Source organism: Sinohyriopsis cumingii, chromosome 4 (assembly GCF_028554795.1).
Source record: "Sinohyriopsis cumingii isolate HCF-2022 chromosome 4, ASM2855479v2, whole genome shotgun sequence".
In the NCBI taxonomy this organism is placed as follows: Eukaryota; Metazoa; Mollusca; class Bivalvia; order Unionida; family Unionidae; genus Sinohyriopsis; species Sinohyriopsis cumingii.
The window spans coordinates 103,763,979-103,787,655 of NC_142964.1; the positions used below are offsets into that span (position 1 = coordinate 103,763,979).

A 23,677-nucleotide genomic window follows, 5' to 3' on the forward strand; every position below is an offset into this window, starting at 1 on the left:
TGAAACATTTTTAGACATGAGCGTTAACAATTTTTAAAACATTTTTCGGTTTGCAATCACCAATCATAATTGCTCGATTTTTACAGCGATTACAAGCATAGTTTTGATTACGATGAGGGTTCCAACCGAGAAGTATCCATCCCCTACTATTATATTCAGTAGATAGTTTCGCCTGAAAACTTTGTATCCTGTATTTTAGGGCTTATGACGTATTTTGGCAATAAGGTTTTCTTATTTTAAACGTATCCGATTGCCATATATATTTACAAATGGGGTCGGGCTCACAACAATTATAAGAAAATATACATGATTCAGGCAAGAGATGTGTCTGTGTGTTTGTGTGTGTGTGTGTGTGAGAGAGAGAGAGAGAGAGAGAGAGATATTAATCAATTATCAATTAATGATCATGGCAAAAGCTGAACGTTAGTACAAATGTCTAGATGAAATCAGTCACTAAAAAGTAAGAAAATCATGTCTTTCTTGATTAAAATTGAATTAGTTATAATAAATTGAGTAGAGAAATTAAATCGTGAATGCTCTGTGATTATGTAAAGCGTTTCGTGTATTTAACAAATGATTAGGAAAAAAAAATCAAATAAGGTGTTATTAATGTTCGCTGTAATGATCCCGATAATAAAATATTTGTAATCGCTGGTACATGGAGATGATTTGGATTCTGAATCAATTTCCTACGCCGTTCAATATAGTATTTGCAAATTAAATATATAATGGTATGCATTGTCTATATCATCACCTCCAACACATACTGGACAATCTCTCAAATGATTAGAATATAAATAATTATGTAAATCACATGTATGCATATGGATACGTTCATGTTTCCAATGAAAAAGAATGGGAAGACACTTGTATCGTTTTAGTCTCTTTTTTACTTGTGAAGACTAAATAGTTACTTCATGCGACAAAAATTATTTTTATTCTTAAGGTAATACCCTTTTGTCTCACCAATCAGTGGTGTTAATATGTCAGTAAAATAAGACGGGAAACTCCGTATACCGGTTTGATATTTAAAGATAATATAGTTTAAGTGTAGATGGTTACAGCTGTGCTTAAAATAGTTCTTTCCATAGTTTTCCCGACACAACTTAATAATGAAATAGGCCTGTAATTTGAAGGATCAGTGGTACATCCCTTTTTATACACTGGTATTACTTTCACGGTTTTCCATAAAGGTGGGAATACCTTTGTAACAATGGACATACCGTATCGGACATGGGGTGGTTTAACTATTGATGCGATGGTTCCGTTGAACAGATGGTGACTTAATTTATCCACGTGTTTTGTGTAAGATGTTGATTACATCATAAATATCTTGTTATGTTACTAATATATTTGTTGGATTGTTATTAGTTTTCGAGGGTTATTAGTTTTCAAGGGTAGCTCCGGATGATTGACATTGGTGTCACAAACTTTCGCTGTAGCAGCAAAACTAAAATCAAGACATTCCACTTTTGGGATATCTGACAACGCTACATCTAGCTAACCATTCACATTAATGCTCCATATTGGATATATTGATATTGAAAACCTTTCTTTGACAAAATGACGCAAAAGTTTCTAATAGTCTACACCAAACTAGTTTACACCAAAAGAATTAATATTCTTCAAGTTAGGAATAAATGTTTCATTTTCTCTTTTTATCTGGTTACTGGCTTTGTTAGGTCACTTTTATATAACCCCAATTATATTGATTATTACTATTTATAGCAATTTTTTCATGCGGTCGCGCCTCCTGCTTGTTCTGCAAATTGTGCTGTCATACCAGCATTTGTCCTTCCGCCTAACGGTTACTCTGCGAAATGGTATACATTCTTTAGCAAACTGAATATCCGACGATGTAAATGCCGCAACGGCATCATTTACATCCCCACATGCTCCTAACTTAGTTGTCCAGTCTACACCTGACATACGGTTATTAAATGTTTGGAAATCCGCTTTATCATCAAGCCCTATTTCATTCTCACTACTGGTGGTATGTTCATAATGCAGTCGAGTGATTTCCATTTACATCGACAAATGTACTTCTAGAATAAAGAACATATATGGCTGGAGATATAATAATGGGATCTAACAGAATTGCAGAGTTTCAGAGGCATCTGTTACTCCAGAAGTGTGACGACGCAGATTTGGGTGTTGGGGGTGGGAGGGGGCAGGGCAGTAGATTGAAAGTAATAGGTATTTCACATCTTTTAGAAACATTTATATCCCTAACCCTTCCTGGTTACTCATCTTAGATCCGATACATGGTTTGAAAATCAGATGTTCTTGAATATTAACCATACACCTCCCCCACGATTTGTCATTTCACACCTAATTGGTTTAAGATAACCATCCAACGTTTCCACCTCTTCAGTAATGATGTTGTACAGATGGCAATAGGTGATAGCTGAATATCAAAGAAAAACAGTTTAGTCCTTGCCAGGTCGCATGATAAGACAATTCGTGTGGAAAATTGTTTTCGATAAGCAAAAATGGACTTGTTGTTCGAAGTTTGTTGTAGACGGGGTGGGGGTGGGGGGCTGGCACCTCCTAATTGCTTCGCAACGCACTAACAGAAATTGAAAGCATATTTTTGATGACCTGGTCAAGCCTTGGATTTGAGAGAAAGAGAGAGAGAGAGAGAGGAAGAAGAAGAAGAAGCACAAAAGTAACTAAAGCTGTGATAACGCTACCTGGCGATATCAATTCTTGCTGCACGGTTAATTTCAATAACCTATGATCAAAACATTCAATAAAGTTTTGTATCTGTAGATGCCATGATTTTAAGAGAGCAGAAAACAATTGTTGTTCAACTGAGTTCTATTGATTCATCGATGAGTCATAATTAATTACGTGTTTTCATTTTCACATTAATCCAAAGAAATTTATCGTTTGTTCTATTTGCATCTTATTTCATAATTTTGGAAAAATACAGTTGTTTTAATGTTTCCAGAGAAACTTTTATCTTTGATGTAAATTGAATGTTTTCTGAAACACTGGGTGCAAAATAATGGCTTCTAAAGATCGGCAGAGTCTATAATGATAGAGCAAATACGATAGCATTAATTTACATAAATTTAGATTTTACAAAAGTATTGTCAATAGCAGTTTAATGACATGAAAATTCTTGCCAGTAATACTATTTTGGTAAAGTATCGCTTTGAGCAACATTTGCTTTTCAATAGAATATCGAATTACTTAGTTAGAATTCGCCAGAAAAATCTCCTTTACAATTCGAAATGTTTTTAAAATGCAAATGAGGCTACACTGTTATATTTTCTGCATATAATAAAACGGACTTTAAAAGCTGTATGAAATTCAAGTCAGTGAGCCAGTTTTTAACCGAGAAGGTACGTTTTACCATTAAAAGCTTCACTGGTTTTAGCCCGATTAAGTCCAACTTCAACCGATCAACATTTCTCTATTGATTCGTTTGCAATGTCGTAACATATCATGTTAGTGCCGAGTTAAATTCTAATTAAAACGTGATAATAAAATGAGGAAAGTGGGGATATGAGTTTTCAGTGATTAAAGAGGTCAACAGTATCCATACTTTGTACTATCATCGGCATTTAACCAATGAGATACCGCTGTTTGGATTAGCTTGCTCATTTGAAGAGGTGATTGACTCTGTTTTTATCCCTTAAGTATAACTGACTTTGATGAATAAAATCCAAACAACCAGGAATTTTATTAAAGTACATCAAAAGTACTGCTAAGAGCATGTTAATATATATACAGAATAAAATTTGGGAAATTCTACGATTTAAAAATAATTCACCACGAGACCTAAGTAAACAGAAGATTCTCATATCCGGCCAATATGATTGAATTATGCATGTAGAAGGAATATGGGGCTAAAATAGAGTCATCAGAAAAGCATATCAATGTGATCATAGCAACAACATGGATGGAGGACACTTTCAGTGTAAAATAGGACCGAATATTTTACGTAGCTGTTCGACAAAGACAGCCATTGATGTGATTTTCCAATGAGGTCTGAAAATCAGATCCCTGATCTGAATTTTCTTTTTTTTATCGGAATCTTTGCAGTAATATAAATATTTATTGCAGTCTTCTGATTGTGTCTGGTGCTATCTAGTTTACTTCCTTTAGTATTTCAAGTCAAAATGAAAAGTACATCGGTGAACTTAACAAGAAGTGTACGTTACTTATCCTCCCATATGTTTAAAAATTTCTTTAAATTTCTTTAAACAATCAGAACACGGAGTTGTTTTTGACCGCAACATGATCTTAACCTTTCGGCGCAATCGATAACAATAGAAGCCCTCCTTCATTGACGACAAATGTTTCTGCAGTTGCTGCATCCTTATTAAACAATACTAAAACTTCAATCAGAAACACGGTGTGCCGAAGGAATTAATCATTGTAGCTTTGTAATAGTTTGTGCTCTGTTGCCATATTAGCAGAATGGTTTGATGGGAAATTACTTTGCCTTGAAGAAAAACTTTTTATTTCTATCTTTTATAAATAGCAAAATGCGTAGTTGCAGGTTAGGGACAACAGCCTGAGTTGAAGTAACAAGTCAATCATTGCAGGAAATCATGCACTAGTACTTTGGGGGAAAAAATGTTTTTCGGCTGACGCATTAAGTAATATTCCTTGTACTGTCAAAACAAACGGAATTAGAAATGAATTAGAATTAATTACTATTAATAGGCGCCTGTTCTACGCAACTAAGCCAATGGTCGCCATTAGAAAAATAGAATCATCATTGCAGAGCAGAAGTGCAAATATTTCCGGTCTATCGACAACGCATTGATTTCTCTTCTGCATCCTGCTAAGGCTGATGTGACAAGGAATCAGGGCTCATACAAAATGTGAATCAGAAAGGATTCGGACAGTGGTTCTGTGACTTGTTGAACGACGTCAAGACCCATATATATTTGACCTACACCATTGGCTCATATCAAATAGTCCCAAAAAGAAACATTTCTGCTAACCAGTGGTGGACAGAACCTTTCCACCGAAAATGTCCACTATTTTGAAAGGCTATATGGGAAATAAACATTCTTCTCCAAGTAGTACAGACAGACGATCATCACTCCTTTAAAATGCCCCATCTAAAACTCGATAACTTATTCCTTTGCTTTATCGAGGATAAGTTAGACCATAACACGATTAGGGACAGATGATTGAATAGCGTGGTGCCAGTCTACGATTCATTCGTCGGTCCGATACCCAACAGCGTTGGAAGGTCAACAAAATTTGGAGCCAGATGTTCTGCCAATCTGTGACAATACAGGAGATGGAAGTGGCGTGTCCAGGTGCTGGATGTCTTTTACTTCAAATATCCGGGACCGGGTCTTTCGGAAACGGGGATCACCGTACCCATAGTCGGTTAGATTGGGTATAAGTATTTATAATGACTAAGCTAGACTGGATGATATAAGGATCCCGCTAATATTAGGTCAAATGGTCCGGTATGTCTAAGGACATGACATCAAAACCGGTATCATGCTTTAAGAGTACACATTATAAAATTAGAATGTAAAATTGCACTTGCTGTTGACAAATACATTTTTCCCAATTACGAAAATCTGTGCAGACGGAGGAATGTATGGTTTGAGAATTGCATGGCGTGAAGAGGGATTAAAAAGATCCTGAGCTTGATTATTGTTTTTCCAGGTAACTGTTTCCTAGATTCAAAATGGAGTACGATTTAGACTGGGTCTGGAGCTGATTATAATATATTTGAGGAACAAATCATATTCTGGAACGTAATATCGATAGTCGTTCATATTCCAATGAATTTCATCCAAGGTGTTATTTTGCATACCTAGAAACTTTATCTCTATATATGAGACGATTCAACGCATCGATTTCATGTAACCAGTTGTGGTTTCATTATATTTACCTTAAATGATGTAGCTTTTGCTACGACTTGAAGACCTGTACTTGTTTCTTCAGCTTGTATCAGACTGACAGAGAACTTCGTTATGACACGCCTCATATGGACTATCTAGCTAGGATATATTGATCAAATGTGAATGTATATATTAGAGAAACGCTTTACAAAATTGTGTTGAGTATGTACTCGTACTTGTGACTGTTTAGAAAACCCTGGTCTGCTGTTGCTTTCCACGTATAATGAAACCTTTTCATTGATACTGCAGTTTCGTTACGTTGCACGTCGAGAAACCTTACCCCGAACGATACATTTCGTGTACTAAAAACAAACTAGACGTTCTGTAACTTTAATTATAATCAAGTTTTAATCCTGGACCGTTGAAGATCATCTTAACGTTTGCTAATCTCTTTAACTACTTCGTTTCCTTTACATACATGTATTCAAAGAAACATGTCTTTCTTATGGGTACATTTAATGATTTAGAGAATACTAGGCCAGACGTGACACCTGACTATTTCCCGTGACAACTTAACCATGCACGTATACTTTGTAACATGCTCTTCATTCTTAGTCGCAAAATGTTTCAGAAAATTTGATTTTGTTCAAATCTACAAAGAATTAAAGTTTTTCTAAAGGTGTGCTAGAAAAGACTTATGAGTAATGTTGATTTGAAGCAAGTGAATAAGGGGAAGACACAGAAGACAATGATAACTATCCCTACAACGGCGAAGATGTCAACTATGAAAACTCAATCGCACTTTTCATTATAATGCCAACAAGATGAACAATTATGACATGAAAACAGCTTTGTATAAGGATTATATATATATATTGCGACTCTAAAACGATGCATTTGGTTTATCTAGAACTTATTGCTGTATCTTTCAAAATTTAGTACTTAATAAATACATTCAGAACTGGAAAACGTGTTATGCTTAGATAAATCCCTCAGCTGCAAACTTATGATATACTGAAGTCAATAAATAAGCTCGAACCGTTGTCAAATTTTCTGAGTCATGATATAAGTAGTATTGACAAACATCGATCAGAAAGACCATTTGTTGCAAGAATCAACTCAGAAAAAGTCTCGAAATAGATTAGTTTTTCCTCGATTTACTTTCATTTGTTTCAGCTCGTTTTTTTCTGGCCGTCGGAATGAGATAGCTGAGAATGCTTGAACTCAAAGTGATTAATCATTGTTCTGCAGACATGTTAATTTAACATTCTGGCAGGAGCTGAGTCGGTACGGGTATAAAATAATCATGACAACTGGCACATTTTTAAAGAAAGTAATTTGGTGCTCATATTATAACTGATTTCGTCAAAACCATGGCATTGATTTTTTAGGCATGTTCTCTACATTCTTTGACCTTTAAAGTTTCCATCTTGGCGTGTCATACGACAAATGTTTACTAAGTTATCTATAAAGCTGTAAATATATTCGTCTACCAATTCATTCATATTTTTGTCTTACATCAAAGGGTATGTATATTACTCGACGTCTACATTTTCTTACTGTATGACCGCTCCGGTGGCCTAAGTGGTTAGAGCGTCCGTCTCGGATTGGAACACCGGCCAAGTCACACCAAAGACTTATGTTACGAGCAGCTGACTCGCTTGGCGCTAAGCATTAAGAGGTTAGTGTTAGGACTGGTCGTCTTGGTGTCAGGATAATGTGACTGGGTGGGACATGATGCTACATGTCTGCGGCATGATGCTCATTGCAAGACATCACTATAAATTGTCATACTGCAGACATCGTAGTGATATGACCTAAAACATTTTAAAGCTACGCCAAAAATCCAAGTCATACACACACTGTATGTATGTATGTATGTATGTATGTATGTATGTATGTATGTATGAATGTATGTGTGTGTGTGTGTGTGGGTGGGTGTGGGTGTGGGTGTGTGTGTGGGTGTGTATGTATGTATGTATGTATGTATGTATGTATGTATGTTTGCATATATGTATGCGTGTATTCGGGCATGCATGTATGGAACAAGCTAGCCAATTAGTTGGTTATATCTGTGATTTAACTAGTTATTCCAGCATAAACAATATAACCGGTTTCAGTGAGAACGCGTTCAGTTGAGGTACCGTATAACCATCGGAATCATGAAGGTAATATAAAGATTGATTAAAAGTTGGTTTGCAGCATAAAATTTATTTATATCCCACTCAGTGTCACATGTAAAATACCCAGGTATTATACAACTAAAGAAAAAAATATTTACTCACTTGTCTATCTTTAAAAAAGGGAGTATTCCTGCTTTGCTTTAGATTAAACATACGAATTAAATTTACATTTAAATGCAGTTTTCTTGTTATTTTTGTTGTTATTTCTTTTCACGGCTGGTTATTAAAGTAAGCAACTATATTAATATATCTGTATATGTTATATGCAGAACAGTTCCTACATAAATATATATCCTAAGAAGGACTTATTATAAAAATTAGGAATTTCTTGATCAAGAGCTATTCACTCAACTCTTCACGACGGAAACAGATAAAATTATCCAGGAGATATTGAGATATGCATTTGACTATACAAAATTGGAGCCATGTTGAACACATATTTGTGGTGAGACAGTTGTGCAATCTTTATTTGATTATACAACTCTAGAGCCATGCTGGGCAAATATTTTGGTCAAAGCGTTGTTCTGTTGACGATATTATATTTGAACATACTTGTATTCAACATAACGATTTACATGTACTCCGTTTTGTAAACTATACCAGTGTTTGATGTACCTATTACATTGAATCGTTGCGTTTCTTGATAATATTAATATTACCTTAGCCTCCGCACTTTTTTTGGAATACATCTTTCTTTTATATTCGTTCATGAATCCACATATTCTGACCAAAACTAAACATTGTTTTGGACGATTCATTTATTTTACCGAAAATAATGTGTTATAAACACTTCCTGCCGGTATTGCCCTTGTATCTCTTAATATCCGAAGAAAAATATATAACAGAAAGACTTGTGAATTATTATAAATATTTTATTCCATTATTTTGATTTTATTTTAGCGCGAAGTTTCAATATGGTTTAGACTTTGGAAGAATGTTGTCTTTATTCTTTTGAGTCAATATACAAAGGAAACTCGTATTGATTTTGGGTTTTCTGGGTTTTAAGGTCGCTTTTTGGCCATTTCATGCCTAGGAAATAGAGAGCCTTTCGCAAGAACACACCATTACTCAACCTGCACTGACCTAAGCAGGTATCGGTCCCGCGGCCATTGGATGAGTTCCAAGCTCGGCCAATTGAGCTCTCTGGTTCATGCAAGGAGGGTCATTCAATAACTTGATGAACTCTGTCTGCCAGAGAATCCCAAAAGAAACGACAACCTGATTTAACTTGTCATGGCACGATGACTACAGTTAAATATGAGAAAATGCTAACTTTGACATAAAAGTACGTGATTTGTGACAGATAAACCTCGAAATACCAATCCCCTTATTCTTTAGAGGGATTCCGCAATCTGTCTCGTTCCTATCATTCTAACGCATGGGTTGGATCCAAAACGCCTCATTTACGATACCACTGAATACACAGTGTCAAAATGTATATGATTAAAAACATTGTAACATGATCCTGAAAAACTTTAAATTAGAATTCCAAATTGTTAATGTATTAAAACGTTGCCCTAGCACGAGGATGATGAAAATTTCTGTCTCCTGAATGAACAGATATAACACCCACCCAACCATACCACCCACCCCATTATGGTAAATCTTTAAAAAAAAAAAAAGAAGACTAAATCCATAAATAATACATTATTAATATTCGTCTAATAATCTAAATTTGAATCAGGTGGAAATACCTCAGATCGAGAGTAAATCACTGCACAATAGAACAATGGGCTCGCTCTACCTGGTTCTCCAAGAAAAGTCCAAGAAAAGTCACCTTACTCCAAGTGGGATGGTGGAAGAAAGGATAGTAAATAAGTCAATCTGAAAATTAGCTATTAAAAGGTCGACTTTTTAACAAACGATTATAGTATAGGTATTAAGTTGTGCGAATGAGCAATGGCGATATAATGAAGAGATCAAGATATAAAGGCCGCGATCGAGCTGCATGTGTTTGAAACATGTGCTTTCAATTCCGCACCAAAGAGTCAGGTGCTAATTTTAGAAATGAGTGTTCCAAACTCAAGATTGTTACATGACTGAAATTCCGTCAAGAGAAGTAATGTCTCTAATTTTTTCACTTACAACTAGAATAAGCTCTCAAAAGATTCTTTTTTTTTCTAAAATATGACCTGCATTATTAACCAATCCTGGCCAGCCAAACCCATATATACTCTATTTTATGTTCACCTATTTCCAGGCTGGTTCCCATTTTTCTTTACAATTAGTATTGTGTGTCATATACTGAGGTTGGCCGTCGTCGAGTAAATTTCCTCTTTATCGTGGTCCGATTGGCAGTTAGACATTTGCAACAACCAGAAACATGGATTGACATAAAAATGCATACACCTAACTGACCACCTGCCAGTGTTAATTGGCTACAGAGATAAGTTAAATGGCTTGCTATTCAGTGCACTACGAGAGTGACCAATGGGTGTTTTCTTACAACTGCTTGTTTGATACGTTTAGGTAATTAAGTTCAATTTACTCAGTCGGTCATACTGCAGCTGTATAATACATTTTAAAAAGGTAAAACAAAAAACATTTTTGGACTAGGCACCTGGAAAAAAAACTATATATAACCTCGTAAAATTTCATTCTATATCTCCGTGACATTGCCGTCCGCCATCATCATCTATTAAGACACGAATGAGAGAAGCCGATTCGATGAATAATATAGCATCATCCAGAAGGCGACATATTGTGAAATAATAATTAATAATTATACCAGTATAGCCAAATATACGAATGAGGCATTTTCCTGTGGTCCGATCTTGTAATTCGTGACGTTATTTCCACCAATAATAATACTCTAAGTGGCTGTCCCGAAGGACGGAGCTCATGTTTTCCAGAGCAAGTCAATCTGGATGATACTATCTACATCTACGATGAAACCAAGAGATCATTTTTCCATTTGGACGATTAAACCAAATTGTCCACACAATAAACGTCAGGATAATCGCTATATTCCCGTAATGGCAAATAATGTCAATTTTGTTTACCTTTGTTTGCTCGTGGGCAGCAATTCCCCTATGGAAATAATCGCAAATAAATAACTAATAATAAAGTAAATGTCACAAGGAAATGCCCTAACTGTTAGAATTTTCAGTTATTGTTATTGTTATTTTCTTTGATACCTCTATATTTTGGTACTAATAATGCCCGTGTAACATTTGGCCTCGCACAAAACCCGAACATTTAATTCAACTTTTAAGACAGAAAGAGAATGGATTCCAAACTGTATTACCCGTCATACTCAGTGGTTATTTATGTTATGTCAGCATGAAATATTCAACTACAGCTAAGTTTTTACTTAAGTCCACGTTCTTTTGCCAAAGAAGAACTAACGCTTATTTCAAAAGAATTTGTGTCAAATTTAGAAAGTCGTGTGATACATTACTATTAGTAAAGCTGAGGCAGAGACTGACGTGGATGTTGCAGTCCGTATTTGTACAAGCTTGATTGGGAATACCAAAGATAATTTTGTTCATGTTGAGATTCGAACCTCAATGAAATACTTATAAGCAGATTTCAGCATACTCTGAAACTTTCCCATCATGGTACACACACACACACACACACACACACACACACACACACACACACATCACATTATTATGTAATTTCTGGAGTTTGAAAATCTTTACTAAAGTGTACATTAAACAATGCTTTGGCAACTGTCTTCGTCTCTGTTGTATTTGTATAATTGTGTCCGTCCGACCCTTCGTCTTTATGTCCATTAAACAATCTTGTGAGCGTAACACATCAGGCAATCTTTGATGGATTGCTGTGAAACGTATAGCTACTACTAAGAGCTACTGCATTTAAATACAATGTATAACACAATGTTGTGAATGCAACTAATCTCAGTTTTTAATGGTATCGCCATGAAACATAGGTCTTCACTTCACGATACGTATATATGCTAAATGTTTTCCTGCAGTTATGTTTAGATTTAGTGCCGTTTTGTCTGGTATACGAATACAGCATATGGCAGAATCTTATAAACTCAAACAGTCCCACAATGATTTACTATCGAAGTTGACACATATACTGTCCATCATCCAAAGATGCACTGTGATCCTCCGATTTGTTTTAGAGTTATTGTTCATTTTACTTTGACTTGTTGTTTTCGTTGCATTTCTGTGAAATATTATGCTCATAATCAGAAGGTCAACATGGTGACCAATCAGAATCAGAAGGTCAACATGGTGACCAATCAGAATCAAACGATTTACTGGTGACCAACCAGAATCAGAAGGTTTACTAGTGACCAACCATCGTACTCGTTTTTCATTTTGCTAATCTAACCATTCATCGTCGGGTCATTTGAGCGCATCAGAGATGTACCGCCTATACCTTGGTATTTGCAATGTTGATTCCGCTTTGGCATGTTGCCTAAATAGCGCAATACCCTGGTTAGGTTGTGCAGAGCCTACTTGGAATATGCATGCTGCAAATTCATGCCTAGGTGCTGAATAATACATGAAGGCAACGAGTGATGCTATCGGGTAAATGTGACATTTTAACTTAATCATGTTTGGATTGAGAATATATTTGGGCAGATGCATTTAAGAGGACCCTCTTGCTGGTGAGCGTAAGGATGAAATAAAATTGTATTTTCTTTACAAACATGATTATAACAATGATCGTATTGATATCTGGGTTCCTACTTAGGAATCACAAGGGTTGAATACATTTCACTGTTTTCTAGATGAAGGAGTTGATAAAGATGAAATCATTTCGCATAATCTGCATTACAGTGAGAGGTTTTTTGATGAACGAAGTGATATATCTAGAACAGACAAGGAAAACAAATGTTTAAGAGTTATCGGTACATATATTCTATCTGAAACTATTTGATTTCCATGCAATGAGATTTATCAACTTAATCAGAACCAATTGTAATCATCAAATGTTTTACTAAGAGATAGAGATCGCTAAAACTTATTAAACGACATATTTTAATGTTTCTGATTTAGAATTTAATGGTATTACCATTTCTACATGATCGCTACCAGCATTAATTCGTATTAACATATTAACTGAAATTGTATCAAACGTTTTAGGAATGTTGCATTACTTAGAATGTAACGCATTGAAACTCCTAGAAAATATACAATTAAAATCACACCTGAAATGGACACGGTCACACGGAGAAGAAACGCTATATAATGGTGTTTTTTGTGGGGTAAAATAGAAGACTACACAATACTATCTAAAAATGGAACATACATGCATTCATTCGGTTCCGTTAAGATTTTGACAGCACAAAGATTAATAATTTACTTCTGTAAATAGTGAGTAGCAAAGAAACATAAACAAAATGTTAATTGTTAGACGCCTTTTTTCGAACTGTCTCAAAAAATGTCTGACTAATGGTTTTGACAAGACAAAGATCAACGAGTAACATGTCTGTGATTGATTGTCACAGAGTCATCCTAAGAATACAATAGAAAAGGAACTATGATATGTAACACCATTATCGATATTAATTATCTGCCAATTAGAAACAAACAGTACTGAAAAGTTTTTCTATTTTTTAAACTTTATTTTCGGCATATTATTCCCCATCTTTGGTGCAACTGCCTTGCCATAACATGAAGGAAATTAATTTTAACAGTTTCACGGTAGGTCTGAGTTAGTTCCTCGTGTACTATCAATATTGGCTTATGAATTAATATGTGCGTGTTTGTGTTTGGCCTACATGTCGTCTGGTTTTGCCAATGAGAACCTTTCTCCGTTGTTGCACAGCCATTTCTTTATTCGAACAACAGTTAAATACTTTTTTTTTAAAAACAGCTTTAGTTCCAATTACATCAATGAGTTCAATGAACACGTTTAACTGTATATTTTAACTATATTAGATGGGGTAATCATAATTCGTTAAATATTTATCCAATTAGTTACCTACAACCCTCTCCACTTCGGTTGTTTTCATTTTTATACATATACAACACACATACATACACACACACACAAACAAAACACAAATATATCAACCAATCAAGCCTGTGTATACAAAATAAATTTGTATCCAGTTAAAACGTGTTTGTAAATCTCATTACAGTTGTTGCAGTTGAACCAAGCTTTCGGGTCCCAGAAATTAACGTTACAGTGGTAGAGGGAGAAACAGCCGTCCTACCCTGCTCAGTTCTCTCTCTCAGCAACTATAAGGTATCCACTTCGTTATGTCATCACATTACGTTCTGCTCCACTCCACTCCAATCCACTTCATTCCACTCCATACTACTCAACTCCATTCCAGTCTGTCAGTATTTTACAAGTAAAAGCAGCTCTCGTCATGTGTGCGTATCCCGAAAATAAGAGCACATGTAAAGATCTATATATTTATGAATCTAATATCAAAACATTATACTGCTATACGTATTGGTGAGGTCCAAAGTCGCATGTAGGAGTCTGTTGTTGACATGTATACAAATGTATGCATGACGTAGTTCCCGGACTACCTATTGCGTACAGCGAATCTGTACCTAGAAAAATGTGCATGAACAATTATTTACCTTTATCTTTTATCTCCAGACTGTTAACGTTATTTTTCGGCTGAATTGTATTTGGCGTATACTAGCTACGATCAGGTGTTAAAAAAGCATGCAGATAAATGATTTTCATTAATCTAAATGTATATGTAATAATTGAATACTTGCTCTCAGTAAAATGTTGCTGGTAAAAGATTTAGATGAAGATCCGTTTCGTCACATGGCTGCGAAGCTACCAAATTTAGATGCAAATTGTAACGGTTGTTTATACGTGTTGGCTTCCTGCTCTCGTGCACAGCCGCGTACACAATGTGCAACTGTTTTTGAAAACGTACACAATGGGCAAGTGTTTATGAAAACTGAATTACCGTCCAGATAACAGCTATCAAACTGTATATATAATGAGACTTCCATAATACCTACATGCAAGAGACAGAGAGATGGATGGATGGATGGATGGATGGATGGATGGATTGATTGATTGATTGATTGATCGATTGATTGATTGATTTTGTTTTTTGGGAAGAGTATAATCAGCAATATAAAAATACAGGCAAGTAACAGTATGGAAGCAACAATGTTTAATAGAGAAAAATACCATACATAAAGAAAATGGTCATTCAGAAATAAATTTATATACAATGAAAATTTACCATGAGGACTGAGTAAATATAACTTGATATATCGTCGGGGCGTATTTCGTTTTCATTTTGTTTTCTACACATTTATTACAGTGTGATTACCATTTGAGTGATTACAACTGGCAAGGACTGTTAAGTGACTGTTAATATTTTCTCGTATAATTTCAAAACTTTATGAAATTATTCGACTGGCATTACTAAACCCCTTAAAGTTAGCACACAAGTTAGTAATAGCAAACATCAATAGAATTCGAGTTAAAATACAACATACTTATTTCAAACTTCTTTACCAAAAGCAGCCATTGCTTCTTTCATATAAAAATATTGCGGCATTTATCCATGAGATAGATAATACAAGTAATGAACCACACCGTACATATGATGGTAATAAACTAAAGTAGAGGGTTACATGCAAATATTGTATTAAGATCACATTTATTCATCAGCAATGATACAAACGAAAATTTCTTTTGTATATTCTACACATAGAAGGAACAGTCATATTGCATATAAAATCGAAATACTTACAAGAAATAACAAAAGAGTATTTACAAAAACCAATATTGGACATTGAATCTAAGTACGCGTAAACATGCACCCGAAATTTATCAATTCTATGATACCGAAACGTTTCATGGTCTTGTGTAAAAAAACTAGATAAAAAATTACCAATGACTGTGTGAAAAGACATACGCAAAGCGTGTTCCAGAGATGACAGACTTTTAGTCACAATACTGGCAACGAGCCGACATGACCAAAAGATCCTGGAATTTGTTTTCCTACTTTCAATATTACAGAGGAAATCAAACTGCCATCAAGCAATAACTTCCGGAATCAACTAAGAGAAATATCTTCATAAATTCTACATTTCATAACAGTTTCTTATAACAAACGAAATTAGGATGTAAGAATACTTTTGAGGTCAGATATTTTAACCAGGAATTGAACTTGTCGAGTGAACGATTCAAAAATGTTATTAAGATCAAATATATCGGTTGGTTTATACATTTCTGGAATAAAGCGTTTATTTTTAGTTGTAATTGTGAGATCTGATAACTGTAAAAGTGGATTAAAATACTTGTTTGCAAGATAAACTGCAGAAAGCTTCAAAAATTGTTTAGATATTTTTTTATATAATAAAAATCAATGTGAGCTACAACTGCTACAATGTCTGATAAGCTTAACACAACGTCAGCTCGTGTGTATCTAGAGATACCTTGTATATACTTAGAGCAAAAATTATGATTTCTCTCTAGTAAAAGTGAGTGCTGAGAGTTTTTGTTAAATCAGGTTTCACCACTACACAGTCTAATTCATTTCAGTCGCTCATTATCATAAGCATTTACAAGCTTGTAGAGTAGTTAATACAAACTTTGTGTCATTATCATATGCTTTATTCATAGCTGTAAAACAGAAACTGCAAACGGTAATCATCAAGAACTGACATTATACACAATCTTTATAGCAAATTATTCTAGAAATAATGATATGTCTTATTTTAAACGCTTGTATTCAATCAACGTATTGTTGTCTTAGTACTAGAAGTTAACAATTCACTTTCCTGGTACATGGATGATTTGTTCAAAAAAGAAAACTTTTGAATTAGATTTACACGCAAGCTAGTATACACAGGGCATACTAAAAGAAAATGGCATTAATCTGAAATATCATGGTTGTCACAGAGCATGCAATATATTTCACTTCTGTAAATTCTATTCCTTCCATATCTCAAAGATTTAATTTTGTCAAAACTAATTGATGTTTATGGTTAAACAAGAATTTGAAATAACCTTCAGGGCTAAGTCCATGTACATAAAACTCTTTGCTTAAAAACTGGAATAAACTGGAAGCATTTTAGAGAAACAGGAAACTGCCACATTTCACCAAACCAAAATATCGTTAAAGTATCATGTAGAAGTGTATATCATTTTATACTATTATTTGATTGATTTACAATACATAACTGTCTATTTCCAGAATTCAGTACAATATTCCAATTATGACAGTGGTCGTGCAAATTATCTATGAACATTTGTAGACCGACAATGTTTCCTGAAAATAAAACTAAATCGTCAGCCAAAAGCGTAAAAAATAAAGACAACAACTCAAAAACTATACAGATATCTCCCATAGATTGTAATGATATTTCCAGATCTTCAAAATGTGACGAAAATGGAATTACTGATGACAATTCACCTTGTATCAAATGCGTAACAAGATCTAGCTATATAACTGAGAACATATAACATTTTGTCATGTACTGTGGGGGTAGAAGGTGCTGGTTGGGTTGATTGGCGCTATGTGCTTTCTTACAAGGTGACCGTTTTATTTTCTCATCGTTATCTAGAGGGTGATCGTCCTCGGTGTTGTTGCCTGCATCGAGTAAATATTAATATAAAGTGTGAAACTTATAGCTGCAATAGTGATCTGAGCAGATATATAGAACAGAAGGACAAGAGCCCCCGTACATGAAATAAAACAATTTAGTCAATTACATAAACAACCTTGATAATACGTTACATTAGGAAGATACACTTCCCTTTTGAAGTAAATCATTCACCGAATTCCAAACACAAATATATTTATATCAATATCCGTTCTGTTTTAAAATGTAGAATTAGTTCATCATAAAATCGATTGAACAATCGAAGTCATTGCATTTTACCACTTCATAACCTGCTTAGTTCCGGCTCACTTCAACTTCACTGTGCCCGTTCTTGGTCCTTTCGCTTTATTCTTCTCCATACTCTGTCTTGTCTCGCCTCTATTGGCCCTCAAACTTTGTGTGGATAGGTGGATACGAAACTAAGTAGATACGTATATATTTGGATAAGTAGGTACGTGGATACGTCAGCTGAGTTATTTCCCCTTTCAAAATAAACACAGAAGCAACCTAAATCATCTGTCAGATATCCTACTGGGAATAGATCATTACTCCCCTCTCGTTATGTCAGATATATCGGAATTCAAACATATACCAAAGGTTAAACTGGTCAAGCGAAACATTCCAGACCATGTACTTCCTAAGGCTATTTCATCACAGACACACATTAACATCACACGAGACATAACAGTTCCGTTCTCGTCTCAATTACACAAATGAATGCATGAAATTCATTAAATCGTTTAACTACGTTATTTTCAGCGAAGACATACATTCAAGTTTTTAGCATACATGAAATCTCATTTCTTTGCTTACAATGTCAGTTTCAGTCAATACGCAATCAAGTCTTTATCATACGCGAAATCATCTAAGATCGGAGAATTCACACGGATTCTCGTAGCTCATATCAACTAAAGAGATGCATGAAATTCTTCCTATAACAATCAAGACGACAAATTCAAACAATTCGTCAAACTTATATAAAGAAGTTCATTGTTCGAATTCAGACACATGAACTCAAACACATTTATACTCATATCTAGAAAATTGATCTACGGATTTAAACAAATAAATTCATGCAAATATAAGCAAATGAATTCAAACAAATCATTATATTGGTATCAACGATTTACATGAGATTGACGCAAATACCTTGTGCTTTCAAGCATTGCTCGCTTCTACCGCCAGAATTGTGTTCGTCGACTTTCCAGACTTCAGGACTCTAGGATAAATGTTTTACGAGAGAATTTTTTCTAAATTAAATCTCGTAGTCTCCTATATTTTTTTCCTCTTGCAGGAAAACGTAGACTGACTACATTTTTGCAATGGGGCATATAAAACCCAAGAAGTTTCATCTGGGGAAACACGCTCCTTATTTAGCGTAACCAATCAGGATTAAATATATCTACCACCTTTTATGTATAGGCGCCAAATACGGTCAGCCTGACTTGTAGATTTCCAAAGAACTAATCTTGGACAATTTCAACTCTGACATATTCGATACAAAGATCGAAGTTAACCCTTTCATTCGAGTCTGTCTGACGGTTAAATAAACAGAGGCTTAATTAAAAATCACTTCCTCTCACGACACATACATTAGAAATCTAATTAATTAATATCTTGCACAAATTAATGTGCTCTTTATAGATCGACTGAAATTTGCACCCTTACATATGCCCCTACCCACTTGAAGAGTAAAATCAGGGACTTTTACTGTCAAATTTTGGAGATATAATCTGATTCATTTACATGACATCAGGCGAAACCTTCACTTCAGACGTCCCTAGTCTACTTAAGCAGTCAACCCCTACATTCTCGTCGCCCTTAATATACCGTTCCTGGACTTGGTACTGCTGTAGAAATAATGACCATCTCATTAATTGTCCATTTGTCAGTTTAGCTTGAGCTAAATAGACGAGTGGTTGGTGGTCAGTTTCTAAAATACATTTTCGCCCATACAGGTAACGTTGGAATTTAGATATCCCAAAGATAATTGCCAAGCATTCTTTCTCAGAGACGGAATAATTGCTTTCTGCAGTTGACAATTTCCTGCTACTGTATACAACTGGGAATAAGTTTCCGTCATGCTCTTGTAATAGCACTGCCCCTAAACCTCTATCACAAGCGTCAATACGTAAGACAAAATATGGTGTCACATCAGGCAATTTCAGTACTGTATCTGACGTCAGTCTGTCTTTCAGTGTCTGAAATGCTCGTTCACATGCGTCTGTCCATATAACTTTCGTCGGACACTTTACCGAGTCAAATCAATGGGCTAGCAATGGCACTGAAGTTAGCAACATATCGACCATAATACCCGGCCAGTCCAAAGAAAGATCGAACTTCCGTTTGGTGGTCGGTCGTAATGCGTCCCAAAGTTGGTCGACCTTTGACATATCTGGGGTTAACGTGCCTTCGCTGAGGGTATGATCTAGGTAGGTTAGTTTCCTAAACCCTACATGGCACTTAGATGGTCCTGTGGTCAGTCCTGGTTGTCGAAGGACAACAAGGAAGTACTTCCGCCTCTCCTCCGTTGTCGTCGAGTTCTTCAGTCACAAGTGTAGCAACCACGAACTATGTGGGTATCTCTCTTTCACGGTAACGTTTCAGGAGGTTTATGTGGTACAGCTTCTCCTTGTCTCCTACCCGGATACGCTAGTTCTGCCCACCCTTTTTCTAGGTTACCAAGAATGGTCCCCTCTATGAGACTTGAAGTTTGTGGTGCTCTAACGGCAGCAAAAATAACACCTTGTCACCCACCTCAAAGTGACGTTCCTTCGTCCTTTTATTCTAATATTTGACTTAACGCCCCCTTGCGTCGCGGAGATTCTCCTGTACCAATTTAGAAACCTCTTCCAGCTTGTTACGGAGATCAACAACATATTGGTATGTCGTTAGCACTTCCTCGGATGCTTGTTCATCCGTCCATAACTGCTTTAATACAGCCATGGGTCCACTGACTGTCCTTCCAAATACTAATTCAAAAGGCGAAAAAACCAAACTAGCCTGTAGTACTTCTCGATACGCAAAACGTATCGCATGAAGGTATCGATCCCAAAACCAGGGGCAACCTTCGCACAGCTTCTTCAGAGCCTTTTTCAATATTCCATTGAAACGCTCCACCAAACAATTTCACTGCGGGTGATACGGGGTAGCTGTCAAGTGTTTAATGGACAGTAATCTGTTTACCTCTTCCATCACCTGGTTCACAAACTGCGTGCCCTGGTCAGTTAGTATTTCCTCAGGGACACCAACTCTCGACCAAACTCCTAAGAAAGCTTCGGTCACCGTGACTGAGTCAATGTTTAACAATCCACGGCCTGCGGGTACCGGGTGGCGTAATCGACTATCGTTAGTATATAACTGATTACAGCTTTCTGACGCCGGCTTTATCGGACCTACTAGGTCCATCTCCACCCTCGAGAAAGGATTTTCAATCAGTGGGGTGGTTCCTTATGGCACTGGACGATGGGAGGTCTCAGGTGCAACTCGCTGACACTTGCCACACAACAAACAATACCTCAGAACGTCCCCATACACACCTTGCCAGTAGAATTTCCTCACTAACCAAACTCTGGTCTTCGCCACGCACATGTGGCTTCCAAGTAGACACTTATGTGCCAACCTAATCATTTCTATTCGCTTCGCTATCGGCACAAAAACTTGTTGAAACGTATCCGTTCCTTTACTGGCTTACCGGTACAAAATGCCGTGTTTCGTCTCGAACATACTTCGCTGTCTGGCTATGGAATTGCGGGTGCGTTTCGGAAGCTCGCTTCGACGATTCGCTGAAGAGTTTTCGAAACTTTTCCGCCGACAGTTCATAGTGCCGTAGTAGCGCTTCCTTCAGATCATCGTAGTCGTCTACCTCGTTCATTGTCATATTATAGTACACGTCTTTCGTTGCTCCCGGTAAAAATGCCAAAACAATGATAGCCCACTGGTATTTGGATAGCTGATAAACCAGTGGGAACTTTTCGAACTGCGTCAAAAAGTTGTCAATGATTTTGTCCTTGTCGCTGAACATGGACATGGTGATCTGTATTGTGGGTACTGAACGTTCATTCAGGTCTTCACCCCTTCTGGACTCTGCTTCGATCCTCAGCTTTTCCGTGGCTAACATATGTTCGCGTTCTCTAGATATTTCTTCGGCCTGCCATCTGGCTAGTTATAGCTCTCGTTCGCGCTCAGTACCTATCTTTCTCTCGTTCCGTGGCTAGTTGCTCCTTGTGTTCTCTAACTCTCCGCTCAGCAAATTAAGGTAAGTTGGCCCCTCGTCAACCTATTTGTCCTTGCCAATCGACTTCAGTTTCCTAACTAATTGTCTGTCTGTCGCCAGCTAGTCTACTTTTACGGTAACACAAGAAATAAGTTCTTTACCTACACCCAAGTTTTACTGCCCTTCTTGAACATAGCTCCACACGTATTTATCCTACTTCTAGTATGGTCCTACTCAGATAACCAGACTTTTCCTTGCACCAACAATCAATAAAGGGGCAGTGCACAGCTGGAATGTCTCCCCTAATTCAGCGTAACGCGTACAATCTAAGAAGGCGTAATTATTACGGCCAGTTTGACCTAAATATCTCCTCCCCCAAGAGAATACAAAGGTAATTCTTCACTTTCACTTCACAAATTTAGAATACGACCAGAACAGCAGGGAATGTGCCTCAGTCTCTTACAATATTTGCATTACAATACGAACAGAAATGGCAAGAAAACTGCATGCACAGCATATTAAAAATTAGACAATGATTCGATTCACTCTGATCGCTATTTCTCGACAGGTACGTTAGAAATTATAAATTTTTGGATACTTATTCTATTCTATATTTGCTCAGACTCTATACTCGAATAAAATTTTCTGATCCATAGACGAGCGCCCACTTTGTGGGAGCTGAAAGATGTTGGTGGGGTTGATTGGCGTATTATACATTTTTACAAGGTGTCCGCTTTATTTGGTCATCGTTATCAAGAGGATGATCGCCCTCGGTGTTGTTGCCCAGATCGAGTAAATATTAATATAAAATGTTAAACTTACAGATAGATAAATTGAACAGATCTGAGCAGATATAAAGAACAGAATGACACGAGCTCCCGTACATGAAATAGAACCATTCAGTCAATTACATAAACAACTGTCATAATTTGTTACATTAGAAAGATACACTTCTCTTTTAAAATAAATAATTCACCGAATTTTGGACATAATATATATATATCTGTTTTGAAAGATAGAAGTCATTGCATATTACAACTTCATAACCTGCTTAGTTCCGGTTCACTCCAACTTCACTGTTCATGTTCTTCTTGGTCCTTTCGCTTTTTTCTTCTTCAAACTCTCTATTGTCTCCCCTCTTTCGGCTCTCAACCTTTGTGTGGGAAGGTGGATACGTAAGTGCATAGTTACTAGGATAAGTAGGTACACGAAAACGTCAGTGGAGCTATTTCCCTTTCAAACTAAATAGAGAAACAACCTATATCTACTGCCAGTTGTCCGACTGGGAATATATCGTTACTCCACTCTCGCTATGTCAGACATCGTTCTATCGGAATTGAAACAGATACCAAAGACTATCTGGTCAAGCCAAATATGGCAGACCATGAACAAACCTAGTTTCATAAGGTCAATGTACTTCCTAACGGCTATTTCATCACTAACACACATTAACATGACACGATACATAACAGTTCCGTTCTCGTCTCAATTGCACAAATGAATGAGTGGACTTTATTACATAGTTTGATTACGTTATTTTCAGCGAATACACACATTCAAGTCTTTAGGATACATGAAATCTCACTACGTGGCTTATAACGTTAATTTCAATCAATACGCACTCAAGTCTTTATCATACGTGACATCATCTAAGATCGGAGAATTTACACGGATTCTCGTAACTTATATCAACTAAAATAATGCATGAAATTCTTCCTATAACAATCAAGACGACAAAATTCAAACAATTCGTCAAACTTGTATAAAGAAAATCATTGGATGAATTCAGAGAGATGAACTCAAACACAGTTATACTCATATCAAGAATATTGATCTACGGATTCAAACAAATAAATTCATTCAAATATAAGCAAATAAATTCAAGCAAATCATTATATTGGTATCAACGAATTACATGCGATT

At 36.1% G+C, this 23,677-nt stretch overlaps 1 protein-coding gene across 1 annotated transcript in view; it reads left to right on the forward strand.

Moving 5' to 3' along the window:
• Nucleotides 1-23,677, forward strand: part of LOC149801816 (limbic system-associated membrane protein-like) — a 75,681-nt gene that overhangs the window by 11,337 nt on the left and 40,667 nt on the right. Inside the window, exon 2 of the mRNA XM_089954353.1 lies at nucleotides 14,082-14,188. Coding sequence (XP_089810479.1) covers nucleotides 14,082-14,188 — 107 coding nt within the window. The remainder of the gene's footprint in view (nucleotides 1-14,081; nucleotides 14,189-23,677) is intronic.